Source organism: Myotis daubentonii, chromosome 16 (genome assembly GCF_963259705.1).
Source record: "Myotis daubentonii chromosome 16, mMyoDau2.1, whole genome shotgun sequence".
In the NCBI taxonomy this organism is placed as follows: domain Eukaryota; kingdom Metazoa; phylum Chordata; class Mammalia; order Chiroptera; family Vespertilionidae; genus Myotis; species Myotis daubentonii.
In genome coordinates this window covers 17,534,827-17,559,504 of record NC_081855.1, presented here as the reverse complement: position 1 = coordinate 17,559,504, position 24,678 = coordinate 17,534,827, and the positions used below count along the sequence as shown (strand labels likewise).

General features: G+C 58.2%; 4 protein-coding genes across 14 annotated transcripts; 2 read left to right on the top strand and 2 right to left on the bottom strand.

Moving 5' to 3' along the window:
* Positions 1-629: 629 nt before the first annotated feature.
* Positions 630-5,194, top strand: EIF5A (eukaryotic translation initiation factor 5A). Of its 2 annotated transcripts, none has more exons than XM_059668821.1 (6): positions 630-834; positions 2,680-2,865; positions 3,862-3,966; positions 4,117-4,248; positions 4,343-4,416; positions 4,561-5,194. In XM_059668821.1, exons 2-5 carry the CDS (start codon positions 2,701-2,703, stop codon positions 4,403-4,405), a joined length of 465 nt encoding a protein of 154 aa, XP_059524804.1. In that variant the 5' UTR covers positions 630-834; positions 2,680-2,700; the 3' UTR covers positions 4,406-4,416; positions 4,561-5,194. The 2 variants fall into 2 exon arrangements, with proteins under 2 accessions (XP_059524804.1, XP_059524805.1); XM_059668822.1 differs by lacking the exon at positions 630-834 and adding an exon at positions 1,175-1,197.
* Positions 5,195-5,427: 233 nt separating this feature from the next.
* GPS2 (G protein pathway suppressor 2) lies at positions 5,428-8,038 on the bottom strand. The gene is made up of 10 exons (XM_059668820.1): positions 7,644-8,038; positions 7,207-7,316; positions 7,018-7,130; positions 6,814-6,893; positions 6,643-6,725; positions 6,324-6,474; positions 6,125-6,214; positions 5,956-6,035; positions 5,774-5,869; positions 5,428-5,602 (listed from the first exon to the last, which is right to left on the bottom strand). Exons 1-10 carry the CDS (start codon positions 7,735-7,737, stop codon positions 5,519-5,521), a joined length of 981 nt encoding a protein of 326 aa, XP_059524803.1. The 5' UTR covers positions 7,738-8,038; the 3' UTR covers positions 5,428-5,518.
* Positions 8,039-8,288: 250 nt separating this feature from the next.
* NEURL4 (neuralized E3 ubiquitin protein ligase 4) lies at positions 8,289-20,457 on the bottom strand. 5 transcript variants are annotated; one of them, XM_059668814.1, is made up of 29 exons: positions 19,959-20,456; positions 18,489-18,933; positions 18,227-18,292; positions 17,785-18,083; positions 17,510-17,621; positions 17,329-17,417; positions 16,792-16,864; positions 16,384-16,648; positions 15,979-16,160; positions 15,580-15,665; positions 15,297-15,459; positions 15,003-15,201; positions 14,836-14,912; positions 14,624-14,702; positions 14,095-14,270; positions 13,881-14,012; positions 13,369-13,514; positions 13,027-13,251; positions 12,833-12,931; positions 12,587-12,748; positions 12,231-12,395; positions 11,517-11,675; positions 10,982-11,161; positions 10,544-10,631; positions 10,349-10,456; positions 10,069-10,213; positions 9,800-9,912; positions 9,551-9,716; positions 8,289-8,987 (listed from the first exon to the last, which is right to left on the bottom strand). In XM_059668814.1, exons 1-29 carry the CDS (start codon positions 20,238-20,240, stop codon positions 8,783-8,785), a joined length of 4,686 nt encoding a protein of 1,561 aa, XP_059524797.1. In that variant the 5' UTR covers positions 20,241-20,456; the 3' UTR covers positions 8,289-8,782. The 5 variants fall into 5 exon arrangements, with proteins under 5 accessions (XP_059524797.1, XP_059524798.1, XP_059524802.1 ...); XM_059668815.1 differs by having other exon boundaries at positions 14,101-14,270; XM_059668819.1 differs by lacking the exon at positions 11,517-11,675 and having other exon boundaries at positions 19,959-20,457.
* An 851-nt stretch (positions 20,458-21,308) lies between these two features.
* On the top strand, positions 21,309-24,592 carry LOC132218087 (uncharacterized). 6 transcript variants are annotated; one of them, XM_059668811.1, is made up of 8 exons: positions 21,309-21,826; positions 22,175-22,282; positions 22,434-22,496; positions 22,703-22,791; positions 22,887-23,138; positions 23,532-23,696; positions 23,827-23,924; positions 24,455-24,592. In XM_059668811.1, the coding sequence occupies exons 1-7, from the start codon at positions 21,345-21,347 to the stop codon at positions 23,895-23,897; spliced, it is 1,230 nt and encodes a 409-aa protein (XP_059524794.1). In that variant the 5' UTR covers positions 21,309-21,344; the 3' UTR covers positions 23,898-23,924; positions 24,455-24,592. The 6 variants fall into 6 exon arrangements, with proteins under 6 accessions (XP_059524794.1, XP_059524792.1, XP_059524791.1 ...); XM_059668809.1 differs by having other exon boundaries at positions 23,788-23,924; XM_059668808.1 differs by having other exon boundaries at positions 23,532-23,702; positions 23,788-23,924.
* The last annotated feature ends 86 nt before the right edge of the window (positions 24,593-24,678 follow it).

Sequence of the window (24,678 nt, the reverse complement as noted above, 5' to 3'; positions counted from 1 at the left end):
CTATCTTTCCGGAAGAAACTCTATGGCAGAGCGGAGCGCAGAGCTGAAGCTGAGAGGGGTGATAAGCCGACCACACTGCGCCTGGGAAGACCGGAGCGCAGGGAGCTCCGCTGCGCATGTGTGACTGGGCCGGAGGCCGGCTCGGGGGGCGGGGGCGGTCTTGAGACAAGGAGCCCACCCCACACGGCAAGTTTTCTGAAACGTGTGAGTCGTTTAGGTCCAGTTACAGCCGTGGTGGGGCGTTTCCTACAACGCATGCGTTCTAGACGAGGCTAGTGATACGGTGGCGTGGTCTTTTCAACGTCCGGCGTACAAACGACGTCTGAGGTGGAAGGGGTGGTCAAGCTTCCCAATACACATGCGCTTTGCGGTCGAGGCGTTTCCTTCAGAGGGTGCGGAGTCTAGGGCTCCTTATTGCGCAGGCGCAAGAACTGTCCGGTAGGGCTAGTGGTCTGTCACGGGGAGGGAAGAGGAGGTTAAAGGATTAAAAAACCGGGTGCGCCTGCGCGTTGCCTACTAGTGGGCTGAACTCAGGATTTCTGAGGGGCGGAGTCACGTATACACGTCATTGGATGGGTAGGTGGGAGGGAGGATGGAGCCAGGGGAGGATCTTTGCGCTTGCGCAGTGCGGGGGTGGAGGGCGGAGGAGCTAGATAGCACGCTTGCGCGGCTGTCACAGGGCTGCTTGGTTGGTCAGTGGGGAGTCGGCGCCTGCGTACTAAGACCCGTGTGCAGCAGCGGCGGCGGCGGCGGCGGCGACGGCGGCAGCGGGCTCAGAGGCAGCGGTTGGGCTCGCGGCGAGCGGACGGGGTCGAGTTATTGCGTTCGCGCGAGGTGAGAGCGGGCAGGGCGCGCGTGCGCGGAACCTTGACTTGGGTCTGGGAGTAGAGATGGAACTGCGCGGGGGTCGGGGAGGGGGCAGAAGGGAGCGGCGGTGGCCGCCGCCGGGGTCCGGTCGGCGAGCGGCGCGAGGTGCGGAAAGGCGCGGGTGCGTGCCCTGGTTAGCGCGTGCGGTGACGGTTGGGTCCTGCCGGGTGACGTTGGAGCGACGCAGGGCGGGGGACGGCGAGCCGCGAGGCCGCCACGCGGGAGAGGCCGCCAGGCGGTCACGCCGGGGCGAGGGCCGGGGGCCAGATCGGCCCGGCGGGACAAGGGTACCTGGGCGGTTGAGAACCAGGCGCCGCGCGGCCACGTGAGGTGGGGGAGGGGGCTATTCGGTGAGAGGGCATTTAGGGGGGGCTGGCGGCCAGCGGGGGGAGGGGAGGCGGCGTGGCTCCGGACTGGCGCGGCCTTTGAGGAGGGGGCAGCTGCGGCACCGGAAGTGCCCCGTACGGAAGGCTGCCCTCGGGGTCAGAGGCCGCATGGCCAAACGTGGACTGGGTCCGCATGGCAGCGCGGGGACCCCTCCCCCCAAGTCCCGGCCACCGGAAGCCCCGGGCGGCCACATGGGCGGGAGTCGGCAACCCTCAGCGCGGGGAGAGCGGGTCCTCGTGGGCGCCTAAGGGCGCTTGGGAATTGGAGGAGTGGGAGAAGCCGGAGGCCCGGACCGCGATCACCGAGAGCGCCCACTGCGGGCATATGTTAGCGCGCTCCCACCTCGTGGGCCCCGGGAGCGCTCCCCCAAACCTCAGGTGAAGTGAGGGGGGCCAGCCAGGTGTAAGTGACACTGGTCCTTGCTAGAAGTCAGAGAAATGGAGAAAACGAGGGCGATTGGACGGGAGCCCAACTCAGTGGTGCTGACAGCGCCTTAAAGGCCGGGGCCGATGAGTTCCCCGCTGCTCTAGGTGCTCAGAGCCTTGTCACTGTCTCCCTCGATGTGTGTGTTTTGGGGAGTTCTGGCTTTAGAGTCTTAATTCTACTAACCTAGTATAAGTTATAGTACTAATTACTACCAGTCTTTTGCTTTCGTTTTATTGTCATTCACCACTCCCCACTCCCTCACTTTCTACTGACTTACAGGCCCCGTCTGAAAAGCCGACAGGACCGAAGCATCTTGGGAAAAGTGGGAGGGCCCTGGAGGAGACGCTGGGTTCCTGGGTTCCCCTTGGGAAACAAGATTGAGGTGTTTGGCAGGGGGATCAGTTAGAAAACAACTTTACTTTCTCCCCCTTGGCTGCATCGACAAATGCCTGTTGGAGAGGCGGGAATCCCCCAAAGAGCCCTGTGGTTTCCTGTACCAATGACTAGCTTGTGTGTGGACAGGGTGGGGGGGGTGTAACAGAGACGGGTGGGGCCCTGCCCTCCGGTATCCACCCGCCCTTCTCCCCTCCGCATTAGCCCCGCCCTTTGGTTGGCTCATAGCTGCTCACCTAATTATAGCCCTGGTTATGTGTGGGCTAAAGGGGTAGTTGGTTTCAGTGGCAAGTAACACCTGAGTCCTCGTCCTCCCCAGGGATTAGGTCTTTGCCCATCTCAGATTTGACATCCTAATGCCCCCAAACTTCTTTTCCCAAGTCCCCTTTAACTTTCAGTTGGGGTGGGGATCCAGCTTATTCTCCCCAACAGGAGTTCTTGAGTATTTGTGATTCCAATCAGTATTTAATCTAGGAATTTGTATTTTACTTTAAGTGGGTAATGGAATAAACATCTGGAATGAAAATGAAGCCGTTTCTAGAGAATGGGATAAATTGGAGACACTTAGCCTCCATCCTTGCTGACCCCAGTTTTTTTCTTGACTAGTTGGAATCGAAGCCTCTTAAAATGGCAGATGATTTGGACTTCGAGACAGGAGATGCAGGGGCCTCAGCCACCTTCCCAATGCAGTGCTCAGCATTACGGAAGAATGGCTTTGTGGTGCTCAAAGGACGGCCATGTAAGATTGTGGAGATGTCCACCTCCAAGACTGGCAAGCACGGCCATGCCAAGGTTAGAATTCCACCTCTTCACATCTTGCCTTCCCCACATTTCCCATGCTCATGGGGCTCCTGGCAGCAAGCTATCAGTAGTCCTAGCCTTCTGTTTACTCTTTTCCTTTTTATTATCCAATTGTGTTCAGCACTCAGCCCCGATACCGTTCTTTCTACACTTGCTACCAGCCTTGAGCCTCTTCCACCATCATTCTGTGATAACTCCCTCTGTCTCTAACTTCTCTTGGTGGTCCGTGGTCCTTTATGCTCTGGCTATTTAGCTGCTCCATCCTTATTCATGGCTTTCACTTTTTCTGTTGGTCTTTCTTTGCTTGAATCTCTATAGGTGCTCTTTATTCCTATCACTTTGCCCAGGGTTTCTTCAGTCCGAATGAACTGTAGCCTTCCCTGAAGGGGGCCAGGGTAGCTGCCCCCTCTCCTTGAGTTAATAGAGCCTCCTTGCCCTTTGGGTCCTAACATTCTTGCCCAGTGCTTTCCTTGGCACTTCAGACTTATTTTTTCCTCAAAAGTTCAATCCTTGTCTTCTGTTGACTTGGCATTAATCCTGGGTTACCCCCTGATGTCCTAGATTCTTCTATTTCATGTTTTTCTTATTTCCTAATTGCTTTGTTCTTTCTGATTTCCCCCAAGTAATGTTTTTCTTTTCAGCTCTCTTCCTTTCTCAGTCCTTCCTGTATTCTCAGCTCTTTCCCTTCTACCTTATTTTCCAAGTTTTTAGCCTTTTATTTACCAATGACTTGATAAGCTTGAGGTAACTGACTACTCCAAAGCTGGCCTACATTTTCCCTTGTGCTGTCAATCTAGTCTCGATGGTGGTCTTTTCCCCTCAGGTTCCTTTTGGAAGTTTTAGTATTTCTTGAATTTATGGCTCATTACCAATTCCCCTAATCTTTGCCCAATCTAGTCTGACTTCCCTCACCAGCCAGGGACAACTTAAACTTGATCTCCTCCATCCTGTAGTTGGGTTTCTCTTTGATGTGATGCATACATACAGGTCCACCTGGTTGGTATTGACATCTTTACTGGGAAGAAATATGAAGATATCTGCCCGTCAACTCATAATATGGACGTTCCCAACATCAAAAGGAATGATTTCCAGGTATGTGGATGGTCTTGGTGTAGGGTTAGTCAGTTGGGGTGGGGGTGCAGATACTGATTGATCAGAAGAGCTTGTGCTGGGAGGAGAGGGTATTTGGTATGTCAGACCCTGTCTCCTCAACCTTCAGCTTTCTTCCCTCTTTTCCCCCAGCTGATTGGCATCCAGGATGGGTATCTATCACTGCTCCAGGACAGCGGGGAGGTGCGAGAGGACCTTCGTCTGCCTGAGGGAGACCTTGGCAAGGAAATTGAGCAGAAGTACGACTGTGGAGAGGAGATCCTGGTATAGTGCCCCACCCACTTTCTTTTGTGCCCAGCTTTGTTCCTTGTGCTTGGTCCCTGAGCTCAGACTTGATTCTCCCTTTTGCTCCCTGAAGATTACAGTGCTGTCTGCCATGACGGAGGAGGCAGCTGTTGCAATCAAGGCCATGGCAAAATAACTGGCTCCCAGGTAAGTGTGACAAACTCCGCCTCAAGTCCCCTTCACATACTTTGTGGATGCTTTAATCTTAATTGTTCTAGGCTTTCTGACCCCTAAGCCTTCCTCCTGTTAAAGGTATTATCCTGTCTTACCTGGTTTCTCTTTTGTACCCAGGGTGGCGGTGGTGGCGCAGTGATCCTCGAGCCTGCAGAGGCCCCCTCCCCCAGCCTGGCTCAGCTCTGGCCCCGGCCGTTGGCTGGACTCCTACACAATTTATTTGATGTTTTATTTTGGTTTCCTCCACCCCCTCAAACTGTTGGGGAACCCCTGCCCTTCACCCTGCTCCCTTGGCCAGGAGTGAGTGAGCCATGGCCTTGGTGAAGCTGCCTTCCTCTTCTCCCCTCACACTACAGCCCTTGTGGGGGAGATGGGGTGGGTGCTGCTTGTGGTTTAGGTTTTTTTTTTTTTTTTTTTTTTTTTTTTTTTAAATTCTGGAATCAGCCATGGATTCTGGCAAATAGTCCGTGTGCCCTCCCCCCCACTCATCCCTGGTCTGGTCCCTGTTCCTATAGCCCTTTACCCCAAGCACCACCCCCACAGACTGGGGACCAGCTCCTTCCCCATGCCTATGTCTCTCCCCAAATCCCTTTAGCAGGAGAGGGAAGAGGAGGAGAGGAAAGGGGACCTGCCCCCCTCCTCAGGCATCTGGGAGGGCCCTGCCCCCATGGGCTTCACCCTTTCCTGTGGGCTCTCACCCTGACACATTTGTTAAAATCAAACCTGAATAAAACTACAAGTTTAATATGAAGCCCCAACTTGGCTACTTTGAATAAATGGGTACTTGCTAACTAGAAGGGAAAACTTGGGAACCAAAAATAGATTATAGATTAGACTGTGACAATGAGTTGCCATCACAATCAACCCACTGTCCCTAGTCTGGGAACACTGACGTGCCATGGACCTGTTACCTATCCCCCACCCTTTAAGCAGCCCTGGCCTAGTCCAGGTGGGGGGATGAACACAAACAGTAGTAGCCAGGGGCAATGGCAGATAGATTTTATTGGCCGAGGACATACCAGGGACTCTCACCCAAGGTAGGGGGTGGGGTGAGGTTGAAGATGAAATTTGATGGTCACTTGTGATAGAATCTTGGGTTCTGGCTGTGTTGGAGGAATGGGAGCCGGGGGCCAGGTTGGCTAGTAGCAGCAAAGCTGGACTGGTGGTGATGAAAGGGGGGTTTGTCACTGTGCATGTTCTCCCTTCTGCTCCACACCCATATAACCAACCCCCAAGGAAGAAGGGAAAACCATGGGTGTGGGCCTGTCCTACCCAATCCTGTTTTCCATGGTACTGCAGAGACTATGACAGGTACGATTATCACCCTTACCTTCCCTGCTGGTTGCATCTGCACAGGGAGCTGGGGGGAGGCGAGGAGTCCAGGGGCTGGATGTAGAGCTTGGGGATGCATGGGGCGCAGGGAGGACTGCAGAGAACAGAGTCAGAACCTGTGGCAGCCTGGGGTTCCCCATAGCAAAACCCTTCCCCTGATCTCCCAAGCTCCACACTCACTGAGTCAGAGAAGCCAGTTTGCTGGTTAGCATGTTCCATTTGCTTTTGTAGGGACAGGGCACCACCAGGCTGGAGGAACCCTAGGTGGGAAAGAAGGGTGTGTGAAGTGAGTAGAGAATGGGAAAGGGAGAACTTGTGGAACCAGGGCCCCTGAATGGGGTGTTATCACCTGTCTGGGTGGGCTGGAAGTGGCTGTGCACAGCATAGGGCTGTGGCTGTGGCTGAGACAAGTACTGCACTGCAGGAAAGGCTGAAGGTGCTGAAAAAGATAGGAAGCACAGCCATTAGAACCTCTCTTTAGTCTGTTCACAGCACTCTAACCCTCTGGGCCTCGAAAGTACCCCCTCCCCTCTTTTCCCACCACTCACCTCTGAGCTGCTGACTAGGGCTATAGGCCGGTTGAGCGGGTCCATAGTGAGGTGGGGGCTGAGCAGTCCCATAGGCACCACCTGGGCTGCCTTGGAATTGCCCGTGCTCTGGGGTCCCTGTGAAAGCTGCAGAGCCCACATAATGCCGGGTCTAAGAAGGAGGAGAACTCACTGTAAACATGAAAGCAGAATCTCAATGGACTGTGTGTGCTCCCATTTTTCTCCGTACTGTACATGTCAGTGTCACACTCACTGCTGGAATAGCGGTTTAGCAAGGTGGTGGAAGTAGTAGGGGAAACACCAATCTGACTCCTCTTACTGTAAGCACTTGGGGTCCGAACATCTGTTTGGCTCTGTCCGCTGCCATGAGGGTGCCTGGGCGATTGTGTCCTCCAGGGCTCCCTAGAGAGGGAGAGGGGCTTCATGATGCTGAAGTGCAGTCTACAAGACCCAGGAGGGCCCACGGACAGGTGGTTTCCGTGACCCTCACCCTGCATGCTGAGGAGATGAGTTCCCGTGTGAACAGTCAGGCTCTGTGGGTATGCGGCTGATGTCAGAGTCGTTAAGTCACTAGAGGGAAAGGAAGGCAGGTCAAACATCAAGGACAAGTGCCCTCTTGCCACAAACACCGATCTTTTGTTACCTGACTCCATCTATACGTTTTGCCCAATTTTAATTTTAGCTCCAATCCCACCTCTGCTCTTTTCGCCTCCGTTTTTCTTCCTCATGTAAAACTTTCTTGAGCTGCAGGAAAAGCTGGTGCTTCTCCTCCTGAAGGGCCAAAAGCTTCTCTTCCAGCTTCAGGATCTGGAAAAAGGGAGGGAAAAGAAGAAGGTAGGAGAGCCAAGGGAAGAAAGCGCTGGGAAAGATGGACTACACATACCTGTTCTTTGGTTTCCTCTAAGGACATTCTCTCTTCCATCTCCTTTTTCTTTCGTCTCTCCTGCTCTTCCTTCATCTTCTGTTCCATCATCTTGTCTACTTCTTCTTCCTCTGGAGGAAGGGTCACACAGGAAAGGGGCAGAATGGTTAATTAGAATGTTAGCGACTGAAGCCAGCAAAAATGGTTATCCCAGCGCTCTCGCTAAGAGGCTTCCGATCACTGCAGGGACGGAGAGGTAAGGTTCACTAGGTGCTCTCCAAGGTCCTTCCCGGCTGAGGAATTCTGCAGGTCAGACCTGGCGACTAGAACTCCCACCACCACGGGGCTGCTCCACCCCCCTTCTAGCTCCTGCCGCCGCCGCACTGATCGGCCCGAGGGTGGAGCCTGGAACAGCGGTGTCCACGGATGTGTGCCCTCCCGCCTTGGCCCCGGCTCACCCTGCCGCTTGCGCTCCCGCTCCATCATGATGTGCCGGTGCAACGCCCTGGCCATGGCGTTGGAAAGCTTGGGGCGCTCCAGGAGCGCAGGCATGGTGCTGCCGGGGGCGCACGGGCCGTGGACGCCCGGCTCTGTCGCTGACTGCCGGGCCTCCGGACTGGGCCTGTGGGTAGCGAGCGCTCAGGGACAAGCGCGCCTGCTCGGCCGACACCGAAGTCCGCCCACCGCCCCGGTCACGTGTCGGGGACCCGCCGCCCCGCGCCACCCGACCGCGAGGCTGCCCCCCCGCTGCTCCAGCGCGCACGCGCGTAGGGGTCTCTAGCCTCGGGGCTCTCGCCTCCGGCCCCACCGGCCGCGACCCCAGCCCCTCCCTACCCTTTCTCCGCGCTTCGCTCCCCACTGCGCGCCTTGGAAATACGTCACATCCGGTAACTGGGCTTAATCCTTCCGGGTTCACATCAGGGGCTTTAAGGGTTGGGCGGAAGGAAAAGGCGGAAGTGTGGAGGACGGGTGCCTGTGGCGTCCAAACTCCTCCACTGGGCCCGCCCCACGCCGACCAGCCCTGGACTCCCATTCTGGTCCCGCGGTAGGGCCCGACGAGGCGGGCCAGGAACCCCCTTAGGAAGTGCAAGAGGCGACGTAGGTGCTCAGAGACGGTGTTTATTGGCTCCTTCGAAATCAGAGTCATCACAACTGTACAGAGGACCCAGCCCCTCCACTGCGCCGCCCTTCCCCTTTCCTGCCTGCTGCCGCAGGAAAAAGCAGCTTCATGTGGGGCACAGGGAGACTCTGGGATTCACAGTAACCAGGAACAAAAACGGAAATAAATTAAGTGATACTGGGGAGGGAGTCAGAGGGAGTCGTGTTCCCCAAATCAGTGCATGAAGAGGGGCTACCCAGGGCCTGGAGCCGGGTTCCCCACCAGCTCCTCCACTTCAGAGGGAGTGTTCTGAGGCCCTGGACATGGAGATGTCCTCCACTTCCCACCTAAATCTGAGACTGCCTCCATGCTCCTGGGCATCTGCCAGAATGAGCACCGTGCATGCTGTGGGTCACTGGAATGAGGTGGCGGCAGCCGTCACTCAGAGTCCACGGGCCCAAGGCCCAGCTGTGCTTGTCGTAGTGAGGTCTCACCCCCTCATTCCACCCGTACCAGCAGGGCATAGAGGAGTGTGGCCCCCTTCTCCTTGGTTACCCACTCCAGTTCGGCTGGGCTGAAGTGAGGGTCAGGAGGTTCTCTGAGGATCGCGGAAGGAGGGCCGGGGGTGTAGGAGCCAGGGCGCACACACACCTGGAACGCCACCTGGGCCTGGTGTGTCCGCTGAAATTTGGGGTCCCGAAATCTGTCAGGCAAAAAGCAGAAATAGGGTGGTGAGACCTCTGGCCACAGTCACCTCTCCTAACTGCAACTACACGGGCCTTGCTAGTCCTAGGAATCACTTCTACTTTACAGGGACTGGCTCTAGCTGTTCTCTCTATTCTAAATGGTCTTCCTCCCAATGCCTGCTCAGCTAACTCCCTCACCTCTTCTCCAGCCTTTGCTCAAATCTCACCTTAATGATATCTACCCTGACAACCCTTTTTAATATGCCTGCTCCAACTACACTTTCTAAAAAATGTTTTTATTTTAGAGAGAGGAGGGGGGGGGGGAATAAACATCAATGATGAGAATCATTGATCAGCTGCCTTCTGCATGCCCCCTAGTGGGGATCCAACTCACAACCCGGGCATATGTCCTGACCAGGAACTGAACCGTGACCTCCTAGTTCATAGGCGAATGCTCAACCACTGGGCCACAATGAGAAAGGGCTGGGTGGAGACTGAGGAACTAGCAAAACAAGGTGGGAAAGGAGAGAGCAAATCATGGAGACCCAAGTGGCCCTGGGGCCACCTCCTGTGTACTTACTGCACTTTGGATGCCAGGGTCTCGGCCCCAGCATATTGGAGGGAGGGAGAAAGCAGCACTGGAGGGGGCTGCTCCTCCCGAGGAGGAGCACAGTTCTCACCCGGCTCCTCAAACCCTCCCCTGGGCTCTCCCTTCAGGGGCCGGCAGCTCAGGATGGAGGCAGTACCTGTGAGGAGAACTGGGTCAGAGTAGCCCACAGGCTCCAGCCCACAGGCCCAGCCTGCTCTGATTCTGTCAGAGCTACAGTACCTGCTCCCAACTCCCCTCGGTCCAGCACCCTCCGGATGGCTGCCACATTGCTGCCGTGATATGCCATGTGCCACTTCTTGGTTAGTGTCCCAGCCTCCAGGTGAGGATTCACTCTAGGAAGTGGGCAGATAGGCAGATGGGACAAAGGTTACTGGCTCCCCAAGGTCATTCCCTAGACATGCAGTTCTGTCACTTCCATGCACCCTCTTGGGACCTTCCTTTTTCAAGGGGGCAAAGGACAGGAAGAGAGAGACAGGCCCCATATGTACCTGAGGTTGAACCTGCACCAGCCAAAGGGCAGGGCGTATTCCCGGGGAGGTTCCCCACGGCGCCTGTGGGCTTCGTCCCCGCGCATCTTCCGGCAAGACTCACAGTAGCACAGGCTACGCTTTGGTTGAGGCATGAAATAATCCTCTGTGGGAGAGTAAGTGGCAGACTTGGTGCTATGGCTCCTGTCCTGGGTCTCAACTACACAGCCTCCTCTGACTGGTCTCTAGGGCTCTCACTGGTCCAGGGAGTGAGGCAGATTCTAGGGGACTGGGGACTCACCAGGAAGCAGCAGCAGTTCTTGGAATCGGGAACAAAGGGCATGGTACTCGCAGCTCTTGAGAGGGCTGGCAGCAGACGGTGGGCCCCAGCACACACTCTCCTTGATCCCTGAGGGAGCACATGTGGCACAGGTCATGGGAGATGGGCTAGAGGTATGGGGTGGGGTAGGATCCTGGTCCCTTTGGGCTGGCTCACCATCCACCATGTCCGCTTTCTCCATGTCCCCTTGGGTTCCAGTACTCTTCAAACTGGCAGCTCCTGGTTCAGGGCTCACAATGGTCACCTGCAGCACAGAGGGGTGGTCAGCCAGTGTCACCAACCTCTAGAGCATCAGTTCTCAACCTGTGGGTCGCGACCCCTTTGGCGGTCGAACGACCCTTTCACAGGGGTCGCCTAAGACCATCCTGCATATCAGATATTTACATTACGATTCATAACAGTAGCAACATTACAGTTATGAAGTAGCAACGAAAATAATTTTATGATTGGGTCCCAACATGAGGAACTGTATTTAAAGGGCCAGAAGGTTGAGAACCACTGCTCTAGAGCCTCCTGATCTCTTCCTTGATCTTCCCCTTTACTTGGACAGTCGTCTCCAGACCCTCCCTCCTCCCGGCCTTCATTGCCACTAACCTGCTCACATTGCCCATAGAGATCCACGAGCGCATGGCAGGGCTGGGGGACGTCTGGCACAGCCACCCCCTGGTCCCTTCCATTGACATGGAGATGCAGTCCCCCAGAGCTGTCGAGCCGCAGTCCCAGGATGGTGCCTTCAGGACACGTGTCCAGGTTTGGCCCAAACTTCTCGCAGATCTGGGAGGGAGAGATCTACTGTCTTCCCAGAGAGTGGACTCCCACCAGCAGCAGCCACCCGCACCCTTCCCTCTGCTGCAGGTCGCCAGTCCCTGGGCTCTACCCGCCGCTTCAATGACCTCGACTCCACCTCCCCTTCCCCCCACTGCAACATTCTCAATGTTACCAGCATAGGAGGCAGCAAGCCCGAGACTGTCCAGATAACGATACTTGCGCCCTCATGTGAGTCCACTCACTACAGTGCCCCTTCATATCTGTGATCCTACCTCCAAGCTTGGGGCCCCTCTCCTTCTTTTGGGCCAGCCCCTCCCTATTCAGAGACCTGACCTCTCACTTCTCCCTGCTCCCTACCCACCTTGAGGCCATTGTGGAAGACCCCATGGCCCCGCAACAGCCAGGCTGCCCGTTTAAGGGCACAGGCAGACGCAGGGAAGTTAAGCCTCTCCGGTGGGCAGGTGATGACTCCCAGGACAAGGGAAGATGTCCACTGGCGGTTCAGGAAGTCTATCCGCACCTGGGAGAGAAGGCAGCTACTCCCCAGCCATGGCCGCCTGGGGAAGAGGCCACCCACCCAGCACACCCCGCTCCCCACACCAGCCAGGGAGGGAAGATGACATCTCCCAGGCTGTGGCCTGGGATGCTGCCCCTTCTAACGCTTGGAGGGACTGGAAACTGCAAATTCAGTTATTTCCTCTCCTCTTTCCGCCGTGGTCTTGCTGTGGACTCTGTAAGGATTCTGGTCCCTCGAGGCTCCCTTCCCCTGGCTAACCGTGACGTCTCCAGTTTGCAACGACAGGGCCCTCTGGAAAGCCCTCCCTGCTCCCATATACAGGACCCGGCATCTTCCCTGGAATGCCCCAGCTCCTCCCTGCTGCTTCCCTCACCAGGTACCAGGTGGGCACTGACCTGCAACTCCCACCACAGGGCATAAACAGAAGCCTGGGAAGGTCATTCAAGGGACATGCCTTTCACTGTCCTCAATCTGGAAAGGCCTTGCTCCAAGAAGGTGGGCCCTGGGTCGCCCTGAGCAAGAGTTGCCGGGGACAAGAAGGGGACAAGGAAGGCCCACCTGGACCAGCAGCTGGGGCGCCAGGGGCTGACTGATGACAACGATGCCCTGGTTGTAGCTGGCCACCCGTGTAGCTGTCCGGTTCCCATTGGACAAGAGGATATTCTTCCCATGGTTCTCCAGGAATTCAAGGGCTGTAGGCATAATGGCCACGTGATCCTCGCCCTGGTGTGGAGGAGAGACTGAGCTGCTAGGGCTGCCAAGGCGAGGCCCAAGCCCCCACTAGAGTTCAGAGCTTGTGTGCACAGGCTTCTACCCATCCTGGACAGGACTGGAGAACCCAAAAATAATCTGGTGGCCAAGGGCCCACCAACTACTCATCCACGTGCCCAAAGGGCCCTGCTGCAGCCTCTTACTCCCAGGCCGTGTTCCTCGTCCTCATCGTCTTCATCGCCCTCGCTTCCGGTGTCCGAGCTGGGGGAAGGAGGCTGGGTGCCTTCTGGCTCCTCCAGCCTTGTGGAGCTGACAATAGACACACTCCGCACTGGCCCGTATAGATCCAACACAGCCCACACGTTCTGGAGGCACACAGGACCCAGGAAGTTGGAGATGAGTGAGGACCTCAACCCACTCCCAGAATTCAAGGCAAGTCATGGGTCTACCTTGGCAATACCAGTGGCTGCAGGCCCCATGTCCTCTCCATCTACCAGGATGTGCATCGAGTCATCTGCCCCCCGGCGAATGCCCACACGGCTCCCCACCTAGGACCGAGGTGAGATAAGGACAGATGCTCGGCCCACCTCTCTGCCATCCCAACTCCCAACCCCACCCTTATCCCCAGATCCAACTGCTTCACCCCCAGCCTCTCTAGGTTCCGGCCATAGTTCATCCTCTGGAGCAGCCCGTCACGCCTCACTTCACAGCTGGACACCATCCAGGTGGTCTTTGTCCGGAGCTCTGGCAGGGAGGGAGGCACCCCAGGGCCACCACCTGCTCCAGGCCCCATCTCCCCTGGAGCCAGTGTTGTTAGCCCTATCCGGAGGGAACCTGCCCACTTCTCATCCAGCTCTTCCACTTTCACCTGTGTGAGAAAATATGAGCTTGCACTAGATGGGGCAGGGGAGGGGGCAGGTAGGAAGCAGTCTGGTCCTGCTGTGAAGGGCCTGGAAGCCTCCTTTGTCTTATCTCCACAGCCCACCTCAAAGACTTCCTCAGTCCTGAGCTCCTTGGTGCTAAAGACAAGGCCATGAGCATAGCCAGCTGCCCGCACCGCCCTTGTGCCATCTTCCTCCAGAGTGACATTCTTGCCGCAAATACTGTGGAATCGGTGAGCCACGCCAGCCACTGCGGAAAGATGGTGCCGAAGAACAGAGTACAATTGGGGCAGGAAGCTGACATAAAGGTCCCACCTGACATCACCCCTTTAAGACACGTGACACCTCTTTTCACCACATTAAGACTCATCCCCAAACCTGGTGGACCCAGCTTATGGTGTCCTAGCCCCTTAGTGGCAGGGAAGCATCCAGGCCCTGGGTACCAGGCATAACCCTGTCCTCTTCCCGGCTGCTTCCCACCATGGGATGCTCCCTCCCCTCTGCCTGCAGCTGCTGCAGTCAGTCTGTCCTGCAACAGCTTCTCTGACCCAGAAGCTGTCTCTCTCAGGCGCACAGCAGGCCAGCAGAGCCCACCCTCCCTCCCTGCTGGCTGAACCTGGGGAGTGCAGGGGGAATGACTTCTCAGTGGCGGTGTTGCTGGTTGCCAGGCTGTTGTCCATGGGGCCGGTAGCATTGGTGATGGACACTTGGACACACTGGCCATAGAGATCCACAACCGCATACACCTCTGGGTGGGAAAGGCGGAGTCAGACCTTGACACCCTCAGGGCCAGGCTGAGGGGGGCAGGTCGAGAGCCACAGAGTAGTCACCTTTACCCGGAGGCAAGCCTGAGCAGGCAGCGCCCTGGTCCTGGCCGTTGATGAAGTAGTGCAGGTCGCCCTTGGAAGTCCGCATCATGCCGATGCGCGCACCTGTGCCCAGCGCATCGAGGTCGCACCCGTAGTTGTTGCGCATTGTGTTACCGTCTTGCATGATGGCTGTGCCACTGAAGGGATGGCCAAAGGGGGAGTTCAGTCTCCCAGCTTCCTCCCCACACAGGTCCCTGCCCAGTCTCTGCTGTCAGAATCTTCCAGGGCCTTGGATTGGCATCTCAATCTGGGGTCTGAGATTCAATCCTGTCTCCTACATCCCTGGGATCTCTCTCATGAAAAAGTAATAAATACCCTGAGGGAGGAGGGCTGAGCCGTGTGGAAGGAGGGAGGCGAGTTCCCAGAATTAAAGAGAAGAGGTAGCCAGATCCCCTAGTCTATCACAGAAGCAGGCCTGAGACCCTGCTTCCCTTGTCCCAGCCAGCTCCACCCAGTCCCACCCAGCTGGTCCCAAAGCAAGCAGCCCAACCTCAGCATCCAAGTATCGTAGTCAATGTCTGTCATGGTGTTGGGGAATTCAAGGTCCTCCGGCCGAATAGCAGTCACTCCTGTGAGGAGGCAGGGTTAGGTCAGAGCCAAGCCCCCAGGCATAGGCAGGCAGCACCTCCCACAACAGACAGACAGACAGACACAGACACACACACACACACACACACACACACACACACAGCTGCCCCTCACCAGCCTCAATGGAGCCTGACCAGCGGTCCACCATCTTCTGAATGACAATTTCAAACAGCTCTCCATCCCGCAGGGCCCTGCCCAGGAGAATGGCGATCAGACAGGCCCTATTGGGTTGATGAAGCTGGGCAGTAGGAAAGTGGGGACATCCCAGTCCAGACACTGACCGGTTGGAGATAACAATGGCATCATTGAACTCGCTGCGGCAGTTGTGACGGAGCGCAGTGCGGCCGCCGTTAGTGATGACTGCGTTACTGCCGTGCAGCTGGTGGAAGCGGAGGTCGGAGCCCCCCGCCCCCGAGGATGGGGAGCTGGGAGACACCTGGTTGTTCCCCTCAGGGAGTGGCTCAGGGACTGGGGTCACCTCTGCAAGAGGGGACATCACCTATTAGGCATACAGTTGTCTCTGAGGCCTCAGGAGGCCACCCCCCCGTCCTGCCCCTGCCCAGCCCGGCCCTCACCCACGTCGTCCACAATGGTGGCCTGGGCAGCCTGGCCGTAGAGATCCACAACAGCATAGACACCCGGGGGCACATTCCAGGCAGCAGGGCCCTGAGTCATCCCATTGACAAAGAAGTGGAGAGTCCCGTCCTCCCTACGAACCACGCCCACCGTGTCCCCTGCCTTGGAAGAAGGGGGGCTGGAGTGAGGAGTCAGGCAGAGTCCCTGCCGGGGCTGGTCCTGCGGCAGCCCCCCTTGTCTACTCCCCACGGTTGAGACCTGCCAGCACACCCACTCTCCCACCTTGAGGCGGTCCAGGTTGTGCCCATATTCATCCAAGATGGTTGTCCCATTGTGCATCACCCCATTCCCAGTCATCATCCAGGTCCCTAGGGGTCAAGGAGTGGCAGAGGACATGAGGGAGAAGCCAGGACGCCTCTCCTTTGTAGAGCAGCCCCCACGTTATTCCCCGGAGCCTTTAGCCCAGCCTGCCTCTTCTCTGACAGTCGGCTTTTCCCCAGAGAAAGACAAGAAAACTGCTGTTCTCACGCCAGCCACAGGCCCTGTCCAGGGGCCTCCTCAGCCACCGACTCAGCCATCACAAGTGTGACCAGGGGAAAGGGCTGGAGAACAAGCATCAAGCTGTGAGGACGGCTTCCTCCCTGGGACCCTCTTCTGGCCCTGCCCCTCTCAGGAGCTCACCAGAACGCAAGTTGGTCATGGTGGAGGGCAATTGGAGGTAGGCAGGGTTGTGGGTGGTGACACCAATCTCAATGGAGCCAGCCCATTTGTCCACCATCTTGTCGATGCGCACCTGGAATACCTCTCCGTCCCGCAGGGCTCTGCTGCTCAGCACCACGCCATGATTGAAGTCATCGGTGGCACTGAGGGCACAGCAAGTGGGGACTCAGACCCCCCAACACAAACTCTGAACGTGCCACATCTTTTTAGCCCAAGTCAACCAGACAAACATCATACTCAGAAGACTCCCCCCTTTCTGTCCAGGACACCCCAGATCAGACTCCTGGTACCTCCCACTTCCTCCCCCCTCCCCCCAATTCCGTTAGAGCCCCTTCTGCAGGCTTCTCCCCACCCCTTGGGCCATACTGGGGCCTCAGAGCAGTGCGTCCCTCGTGGGTGATGGCTGCCTTCTGCCCACAGTTGGGGTGGAAGAGCAGGCGCTCAGGTTCTGCCTGGGCAGCAGGAGCAGCACGGCGGAGAGCACCCTCAGGGGACAGCGCCCGCAGGATGGCATTGTTCCTGCGCAGACGGTCACTGTGGTTGTTATTGTGGACGATGGTCACCTTCACTGCCATCCCGTACAAGTCTACCACACCATACACCACTGGGGGTGTCAATGGGGTAGCCACACCTGTGGGGGTGCAAGGCACAGGAATGGGGGGTAAGGGAAGAAGAGTCAAATACAGAGACGGAGTATCAAAGAGGCAGGAGGAGGAGGTACAGACCACCCCGCCGGAAGCCCTGGCCCGCCAGCCCTCGCTGACTTCCCCTCACCTTGGTCAATGCCGTTAATGAAGAAGTGGAGGGCAGAGTTGGACTTCCTTGTGAGACCAATGTGGTCACCCTCCTATTCCAAACAAACAAAAAGGAACAGCCTGGAATTCATCCACAGTCAGGCTCCCGACAGTGTGGGAACCATGAGAACAGAGCCGTCCTGGAGTCTTCCCGCCACCACACCACAGGGAACAGCTCCAAAAGTTCTCCCGTGTCTCAGACCACCCTGAACGCTTCCTGCAAGCCATCCAGTGCTGCAGCAAGTCACCTTACCACCATGAACTTGCTTAACCCCCGCAACAATCTGTAAAACACCCCTAACAGGCTCATTTTAGACATCTGCAGAAAAGAAAAAACTACCAAAGGGTTAAGCTTCTTGCCTCGGGTCACTGTTACACACGGCCGACCCGGAAGAGGCACTGAACCCATCTGACTCTAAAACCTGAGTGCCTAACTGCTGGGCAACCCTGCCTGCTTAGACAGAACTTTTAGGCAAAAGGTAAAGGCCGTGCTCTAGACGGCGGTGCCCACCCTCACCTGCAGCTCATCCAGACTGAATTCACAGTACTCCCGGCGGGTGCCCTTGCCGTTGGTCAGGATCCCACAGCCGCTCATCATAATGGTGCCTAGGAGAAAGCACACGCCCTGGTTAGGGGACGAGTTTCCTTCCCCTCGGGCTCCCCAGGCCCCCAGCCGCCCCCCTGCCAGTGGCCGGTACCTGACTGCAGGTTGGTCATGGTGGCCGGGTACTCCAAATTGTTGGGGTTGTGGGTGGTGACACCAATCTCAATGGAGCCTGACCACTTATCTACGAGCTTGTCGATGCGGATCTGGGGTGGAACATTAGAAGGGAGAGGTGGGCATGTAAATGTGGAGAATGGACTCTCAGCCCCTGGTCCTTCCCCAGTCCCCACCCTTCCAGTAGAAAGGATCAAGCCCCATCTTGAGCTCCCAGAGGCTGAGGTGCCAGCCAGACCCCCGGCTCTTGCACACCTCAAACATCTCATTGTCCCGGAGCGGGCGGTTGGTCATGACAACCCCATTGTTGAATTCATCCAAGGGCCGGCGACGCTCAGCCGTCTTGTTGTTGTTGCTGAGTTTGATGAGAGTCCCACACTTCTCATGGAAGAGCAGGGCGTCATTGGAAGTGAGGATGGGGGAGGTGGCAGCACCGCTAGACCCTGCTCCGTCCCCTGCTGGCGGGGAGCTCAGGTTCACATTCAGGAGCCCCCCATTGTAGGCAGACAGGATGGCATTGCTCACCACCTCAGACAGCTCCATACTGGCGAAGTCTACAGCAGCAGGACGAGAGAAAAGCTGACATGAGGCCCTACGCCCTCAGGTCTGCAGTTCTCTCCCTACCCCTCTCCTGAGGCCCCTCCCTCGTCCACCGCATGTCCCACTCCCCTTCCCGGGGCCTCCCAGACGCCCTCACCATTATGCGACTCAAGGCTGTTAGGAAACGTCTCCGGCCGGGCCTGCGCTGGGGACACCATGAAGGCTGGGAACCAGGCAGGATGGGAGGGGAATGAGGGTTCAGCCCCTGCTGCAGAGCCCACAGCCAGGAGACCCCCTCCTCGAGCCCCTGCTCTCCCCTTCAACAGACTTGGGGGTCTGAGTGGCCCGGCTTGTCGCTCCGTGTCCCTTCAGCCATCCCCGTGCCCACCCCTCCACCACGGCCCTCTCTGTGTTCTCACCTTCATCCCTAGAGGTCCCCTGTTCAGCCAAGGCAGCATCTTCAGGGGGAGCGGAGGGCTCGAGGGGAGGTGTGGGGATGGGAGTGGGGGAGCTGAAGCCTGGCTCAGGGGGCAGCACAGTGACTTGGGTGCACTTGCCATAAAGGTCCACCACGGCCCAGACCCGGGCGGGCAGGCCGGTGGCAGCCACACCACAATCCCGCCCGTTCACCCAGAGCCGCAGCTCCCCCGCCGCAGTGCGCTCCACGCCCACGCGGTCCCCTTCGCCAAGCTGGTCCAGGTCCTGACCATACTCCTCCAGCACAGAACGTCCATCCCTCAGCACCGAGCAGCCGGACACTACCCACGAGCCCCCCTTCAGCCCTGTGGCGCTGCTTGGGAAGTCCAGCACACTGGGGTCCAGTGCCGTCACCCCAATCTCAATGGAGCCACTCCAGGAGTTGACCTGTGATAGGGGTGGTGGACAGAGGCTCAGGATGGGCCACCGGTGGGCCGAGGAAACCACAACTCACAGGCCGCTGTGTCCTCCTCTCCCCACCTCCCAGACCGCTTAACTGGCCGTTCTCTCTCGGACACCAGAGACTACCCCGAGCTGCAGTCCCACGAGTGATTTTCTGCGCTAGGTCCACGCTGCCCTGCACCCGGCTCGGCGTCTGCGCCAGTCCGTTCCCCAGCGTGCTGGCTAATTTCCCGGCTCCAACTCCCGGCCTCCTCTAACTTCGCTGGACCTGTGGCTCCTCAACCCCCCCCCCCCCCCCACACACACACATTCACAGCTAGCTCTCCAGGTCCATATTCCTTGCTCCTGTATATCATTCCCCCCCACACACACACACACACATTCACAGCTAGCTCTCCAGGTCCATATTCCTTGCTCCTGTATATCATTCCCCCCCACACACACACACACACATTCACAGCTAGCTCTCCAGGTCCATATTCCTTGCTCCTGTATATCATCCCCCCCCCGCCCCCGCCCTAACTCTCTCCTAGGCTCTGGCTCCACTCAGAGGCACTCTCTGCCCAAAGCCGTCTCTGTGCACCTGGCCTCCCTGAATCGCACACACCTCCCACTCCGAGTAGCTCTCCCTACCCATCTTCCCCACCAGCCCGGAGTCTGTCCTTCAATGGCCGGCTCTTTCCTAGGTTCTCTCTCTTCCCTGCCCATCACATCGCTGACATCTCTCCGTCCTCCATCTCCCAGAAACTGTCCGGGCTGGTCCCCTACTCCTAGCGGGCGAGGCCCCATGCCCCTTGCCGGCTCCTGGGTCTGGGGAGGCTCCAGCTCTCCCGGCTCCTCCAGGCCGAAAGCTCCTGCTTCACGCTCCCTCCCTGCACGTCGCCTGGCCTCTGAGTCTGTGGGTTCCCCCGCGGTACCCAATGTGGGGCTCCACTGGCCGACCTCCCCGGCTCCCTCCGGTCCCCTCCCACCAGCCGCCACATCTTGGCTTGGCGGCCCCAGCTCCGCACCTTGCGGTCGATGCGGACGGTGAAGACGCGTCCATCGCGCAAGGGCTCCCGGCTCAACACCAGCCCGTGGTTGAACTCCTGGCCCGGCTGCTGCCGCCGCGCTGTGCGCCCGCAGGCCGACAGGCTCACCAGGCGCCCGGTGCGCGGGTGCAGCTCCCCGCCGCTGCCCAAAGCCGCGCCAGACCCCGGTCCCGGGCCGCTCCCGCCGGGGCCTCCACCCCCACCAGGCCCCGGCCCGGGGCCTCCCCCAGACCCCCCACTCCCACCCGACCCCGCCGCCATCGCCGCTGACGCCGGGGCCGCACGACAGCCGCGTTTGGCGGCACCGTAGCAACGGCGGTGCACAAACACCCTGAAGGAATAGGACCCGGGGCAGGGGCCAGATGTGCTTTACGGCACTGCCGGGCGCTGAAGCATCCCGGGCTGAGGGCTAAGGAATTAACGGCTACCCGGTGGGAACAGAAGGACGACGGGGTCGGAGGCTTGCTTTACGGCACGACGAGGTGATGGGGTGGCTCCGAGAGCGGGGAAGACTTGGGCTGGGAGTTTTTACGACAGTGAAAGAAACGACGGCCGCAGCCATCTTTACGACGGAAGGGGTGCCTTTGCGACAGCGGCACCGACAGCCCCGCCCCCGCCGAGGCAGGCCCCGCCTTGAAGTGTTCGCTTTACGGCAAGAGGGGGAGGTGTCTGCCCTCAAGCTACCAGCGTCCCGGCTGTGTGCACGGGAGCCGGGAGCTTTGTACACAGAAACCTCTGCCCGCCACACCGCGGAGATCGGATGTGTCTTGCGACAGGATCGCAATCCCTCCGCTTTCCACCTTATAACACACCTCTCGCGAGAGGCCAGGCGGCGGACTTTTGGGGGAAAAAGGGCTTGCGGATGTTTCCAGTCAAGCCCACCTTGAACTCCAATTCATTCATACTTAGGTCTTAAAGCTACGAATGAAAAGCCCAACGAAACCCCGGCAGACAGTTTCAAGCAACAGCGCTGACGGCCCCAAAAGATTGCCCCAGAGCTATTAACAAGCCCCCCGCCCAACTCCGACGCTCGCGCTACGGTTGGATGACTGTGAGGTCACAAGGCTTCTCGCCCCCTCCACCCCCCTCCGGAGAAAAACCGGAACAAATCCCAGAGACAAAGATTTTTGAGGGAGGGGCAACGGGGCTCTCAGCCCGAGGTCCCCGCGTAGTCTTTATTCCGCCCACCGCGACCCCAAGGAGCACAGGGGAGGGGCCCGGTCCTGGCCCCTGAGTCCCCCACCGGGCGCGGTGGGGGCGGGGCTGAGGGCGGGGCTATGCGGGGCGGGGCTATGAGGGACGGGGGCGGGGCTGTGTGCGGCGGGGGCGGGGCGGGGTAGCTGAGAGTGGCCCCCTGGTGGGGCGATGGAAAAGCAGGAGTCTGGGGGGGCTGCTGGCAGCCTCACCCAGGAATCCCCTGGAGGGGCCACCAGGGAAGTGCCAGGAGGCATCACAGGAGTCGCGGCAGGCGCCGGGCTGCCCTCCGGAGTCGTCGCGCCGCCATGTTCCGGCCGCCCCGGAACAGTCAGCAGAGGCCTGGTTTCTAGCCTTTGCTCCGGAGTGGTAGCGGCTCCTGGTTCCAGGCCCAAGCAGCCTCCTGGGGAGGTTGTGGGCCACAGCCTTGCGTCTGGCACATACCCTGGCGGATTTAACGCCCCCATTCCTGGAACCTGTGCAGCCGGGACGTCTGACTTAGGGTCCAAGGGGTCTGGGGTGCACAACTCGGAATGCAGTCCGCGTTCTGGTTCAACTTCTTTGCACCCCCACAAACCCTATAAGGATCTGCCCCATAACATCCTAAAAACCAGCAACCACACCTTGATACAGAAACCCTCCAGTGCGGACAGGTGAGGAGCCCAGCTTCGTTCGCCGGCAGCACGGAGCAAGGAGGGAGGTTAGGACACTGGAGGGGCGGGGCCAGGCGGGAAGGGGCGGGGCCCTGGGAGCTAGCGGTGAGGGCCATGCAGTGGGAAATGTGAGGTTCCAAGCCTTTGGGAGAGCAGCGGGGCCTCTCGCTACAGAGCACGTGATTGTCCTTAGGTGCGACCCTCATCCCTAGCCCCCTGCTTCTCTGGAACGGCGAGGGGGGAGAAGAAGTTTCTGAATGACTGAAAGAATTAGGGAGAGTCCTAATTCTGAGGAGGAGGTCACTGGAAGGTTTCCTACCCCTTTTTTGTGCCCTTCCCCGCCTGCAGGAAAAAGTCTCAACACTGGGATGAAATGAATATCATGACCACTTACCACCCTGCTGACAAGGACTACGGATTTATGAAGGTGGATGAGCCTAGCACTCCCTACCACAGGTGCGCTGAGCTTTCAGCCCTAATCCTTCAGCCCACACTCTCTTACCTATTCAAAGGAGGGGAGGGGAGGGGGCGGAGAAGGAGAGAGGCCTCTGGGACTGGATGCTACCTGAAATCCTCCTCTCTGCCCTGCGTCCTCCCTCCTCTGCAGGCTGTCACCGCAGGCCAGCGATGAGCCCTCCCTCACAGTGACTCCGGAGGCACTGAGGGAAAGGTGAGAGTGCTGCCAGAGATCCGTAGGGATGGGTGTCTTCCTCCTTCCACTCCTGAGCTCTGGGATCTGAGGCAGTTCTGCTTTTTTGGTCCCCTAAATGGGAGGTACTACCTTTCTCATCCAGCCAAGGCAAAGGTGGGGAGTCAACCAGCCGCCCCCATTGTCTTTTCACTTCAGGGCTCCCAACTAGATTCCCTCCCTTTCAGGTTTGCAACAATGGACAATTTCTACCCCAAGGTCCTTCAGCACCCTGATAACAGAAGCTCAGGGTCTTCAGACAACTTTTCCAAAACACGTGAGATGAGGGGCGGGGACTGCATGGAAAGGGGAGGCGGAGTGAACCTTGAGCGAGAGCAGGCAGGAAAGCTGAGCTCGTAAACTGGCCCACAGACTCCAGTGGTTTTGAGAGGCACCGCAAGACACACTACAATGAAGGGAAGTTCCTCAGCCCTCAGAAAAACCAGCCCTCGGGCAATAACAAGAAGAGCAACGGGGGTAGTGGAAGTTTGGGCAGTGGTGGTCGAGGTGCGATGCTGGCCCCAGAGGCCAGGCCTGTGGGGAGAGGCTGGGCAGGAGGACTGGCCAGAGGAGTCAAAGACAAGATTGGCCTGGCGACCAGGAGCCACATCCAAGAAGCTGAGGGTTAGTAGCTGTGGCGGGGCTCCTGGGACTCAAGGGAATTGTAGTCCAGAGCCTTCTTCCTCCGTGTGGGTGGATTGGCCAAGGGCCCTGCTGCCCGAGGGGGAGGTAATGCTGGGAGGTGACCCTAGGAGGGACAGGGGCAGTGAGGTAAGTTCCCCGTCAGGATAGTCCCCAGGAAAGTCTGGCTGATGAGGAAGAACAGAAAACCCAAGAGACCTGTGGGGGATGGAAAGGTCACTAACGTTTTTCTAAAATAGAAGGAGGTATAGAGGTGAGATGAGAACCTGGGGCTTGAGCTCCTCCCCTCTGGTGGTGGGAGGGCCACAGTGGACACCTAGGGGCCTGGGTCCCTTCGATGGCCATAGACTCAGATGAATGTGGGTGACTCCTCAGAGTCCTCTACCTTCAGAAATCAGTCCCCGGCTCCGGCCATCATCGTGTCGGACAAGGAGGCTGATCTGCAGCGAAAGGAGTATTATAGCAAAGGAAGATACCTGAGGTGCTGTTCTCACCCAGAGCTTGAGGAGGACACGGAAGATGAGCAGCAGGACAGCGACAGTGACAGTGGGTCCGGGTCAGCCTGGGGGCGGGAGGACTGAGAACTAACAGACTGATGGGTGCCCCAACCCTGATCTGGGGATGGTTCCAGGTTCTACAAGCTTGCGCTGGGCGAGTGAGAGTTCCATAGGAACTGAGGTCCGCTCGCTGGACCACAGAGGAAGCCCCCTTCGGGATCACAGGCCATCGAGAACTCCCTGACAGTGACAGGGACACCATTACAGCCTGGTGAGGACACCATGCCACTGGGCCTGGCTCTTGGCAAGCTCCCATTCCCCAACCCCCCACTCCCTTTAGGCCAGTAGATCTGCAACAGGTGCTAAGGCCCTAACCATCCTAGTGTGCAAGGGCCACATGTACAGAGAGGAACCAGGGACGACCACAAGTGGTTGGGACCCCCTCCAGCTTGACACCATCTGCTGGTCCCAAGCCTCCTCCCACTTCTCTCTGCCACCTACCCCACTCCGGGTACTTCCCTGTTTTCCAAAGCAGTGGGTCCCAAGCAGTGTCTGGCTACCGCCAGTGGCTGGCATCCAAGGGGCTGAACTGCCCAAGCCCACAAAGCTCAGAGAGGAAAACTAGAAGCAACCCCAACTCCTCAAACCAAAAGGAGTGCAGATATGAGCCTGGGCAGGGCAAGTGGCTGCCTGCACTGGCCAGGGCGGGAGAGGGGCTCAGGTAGGTTCTAGGGAGTCGGAGGGGTCACAGGAGCCAGATCTGCTGCAAGAAAACCACTCACCCAACCCTCCACTCTCCAGATGCATCCCTTCGGCTTTGATGGACTCAGGAGGGGGAAGCCACACAATAGAAAATGTAGCCAGCGGGAGATGGGGAGGGGGCCAGCCTTCCCCTGCCCTCACCACCCAAGGGGTGGACAATAAAGAGGAGAAGAGCAGCAGCAGTCTTGGTGCCGTGAATTGGGGGCCCAGGGGGACCTGCTCAGTCACTGAAGAGAGGAGAGGAGGGAGGGAAATTCACACAC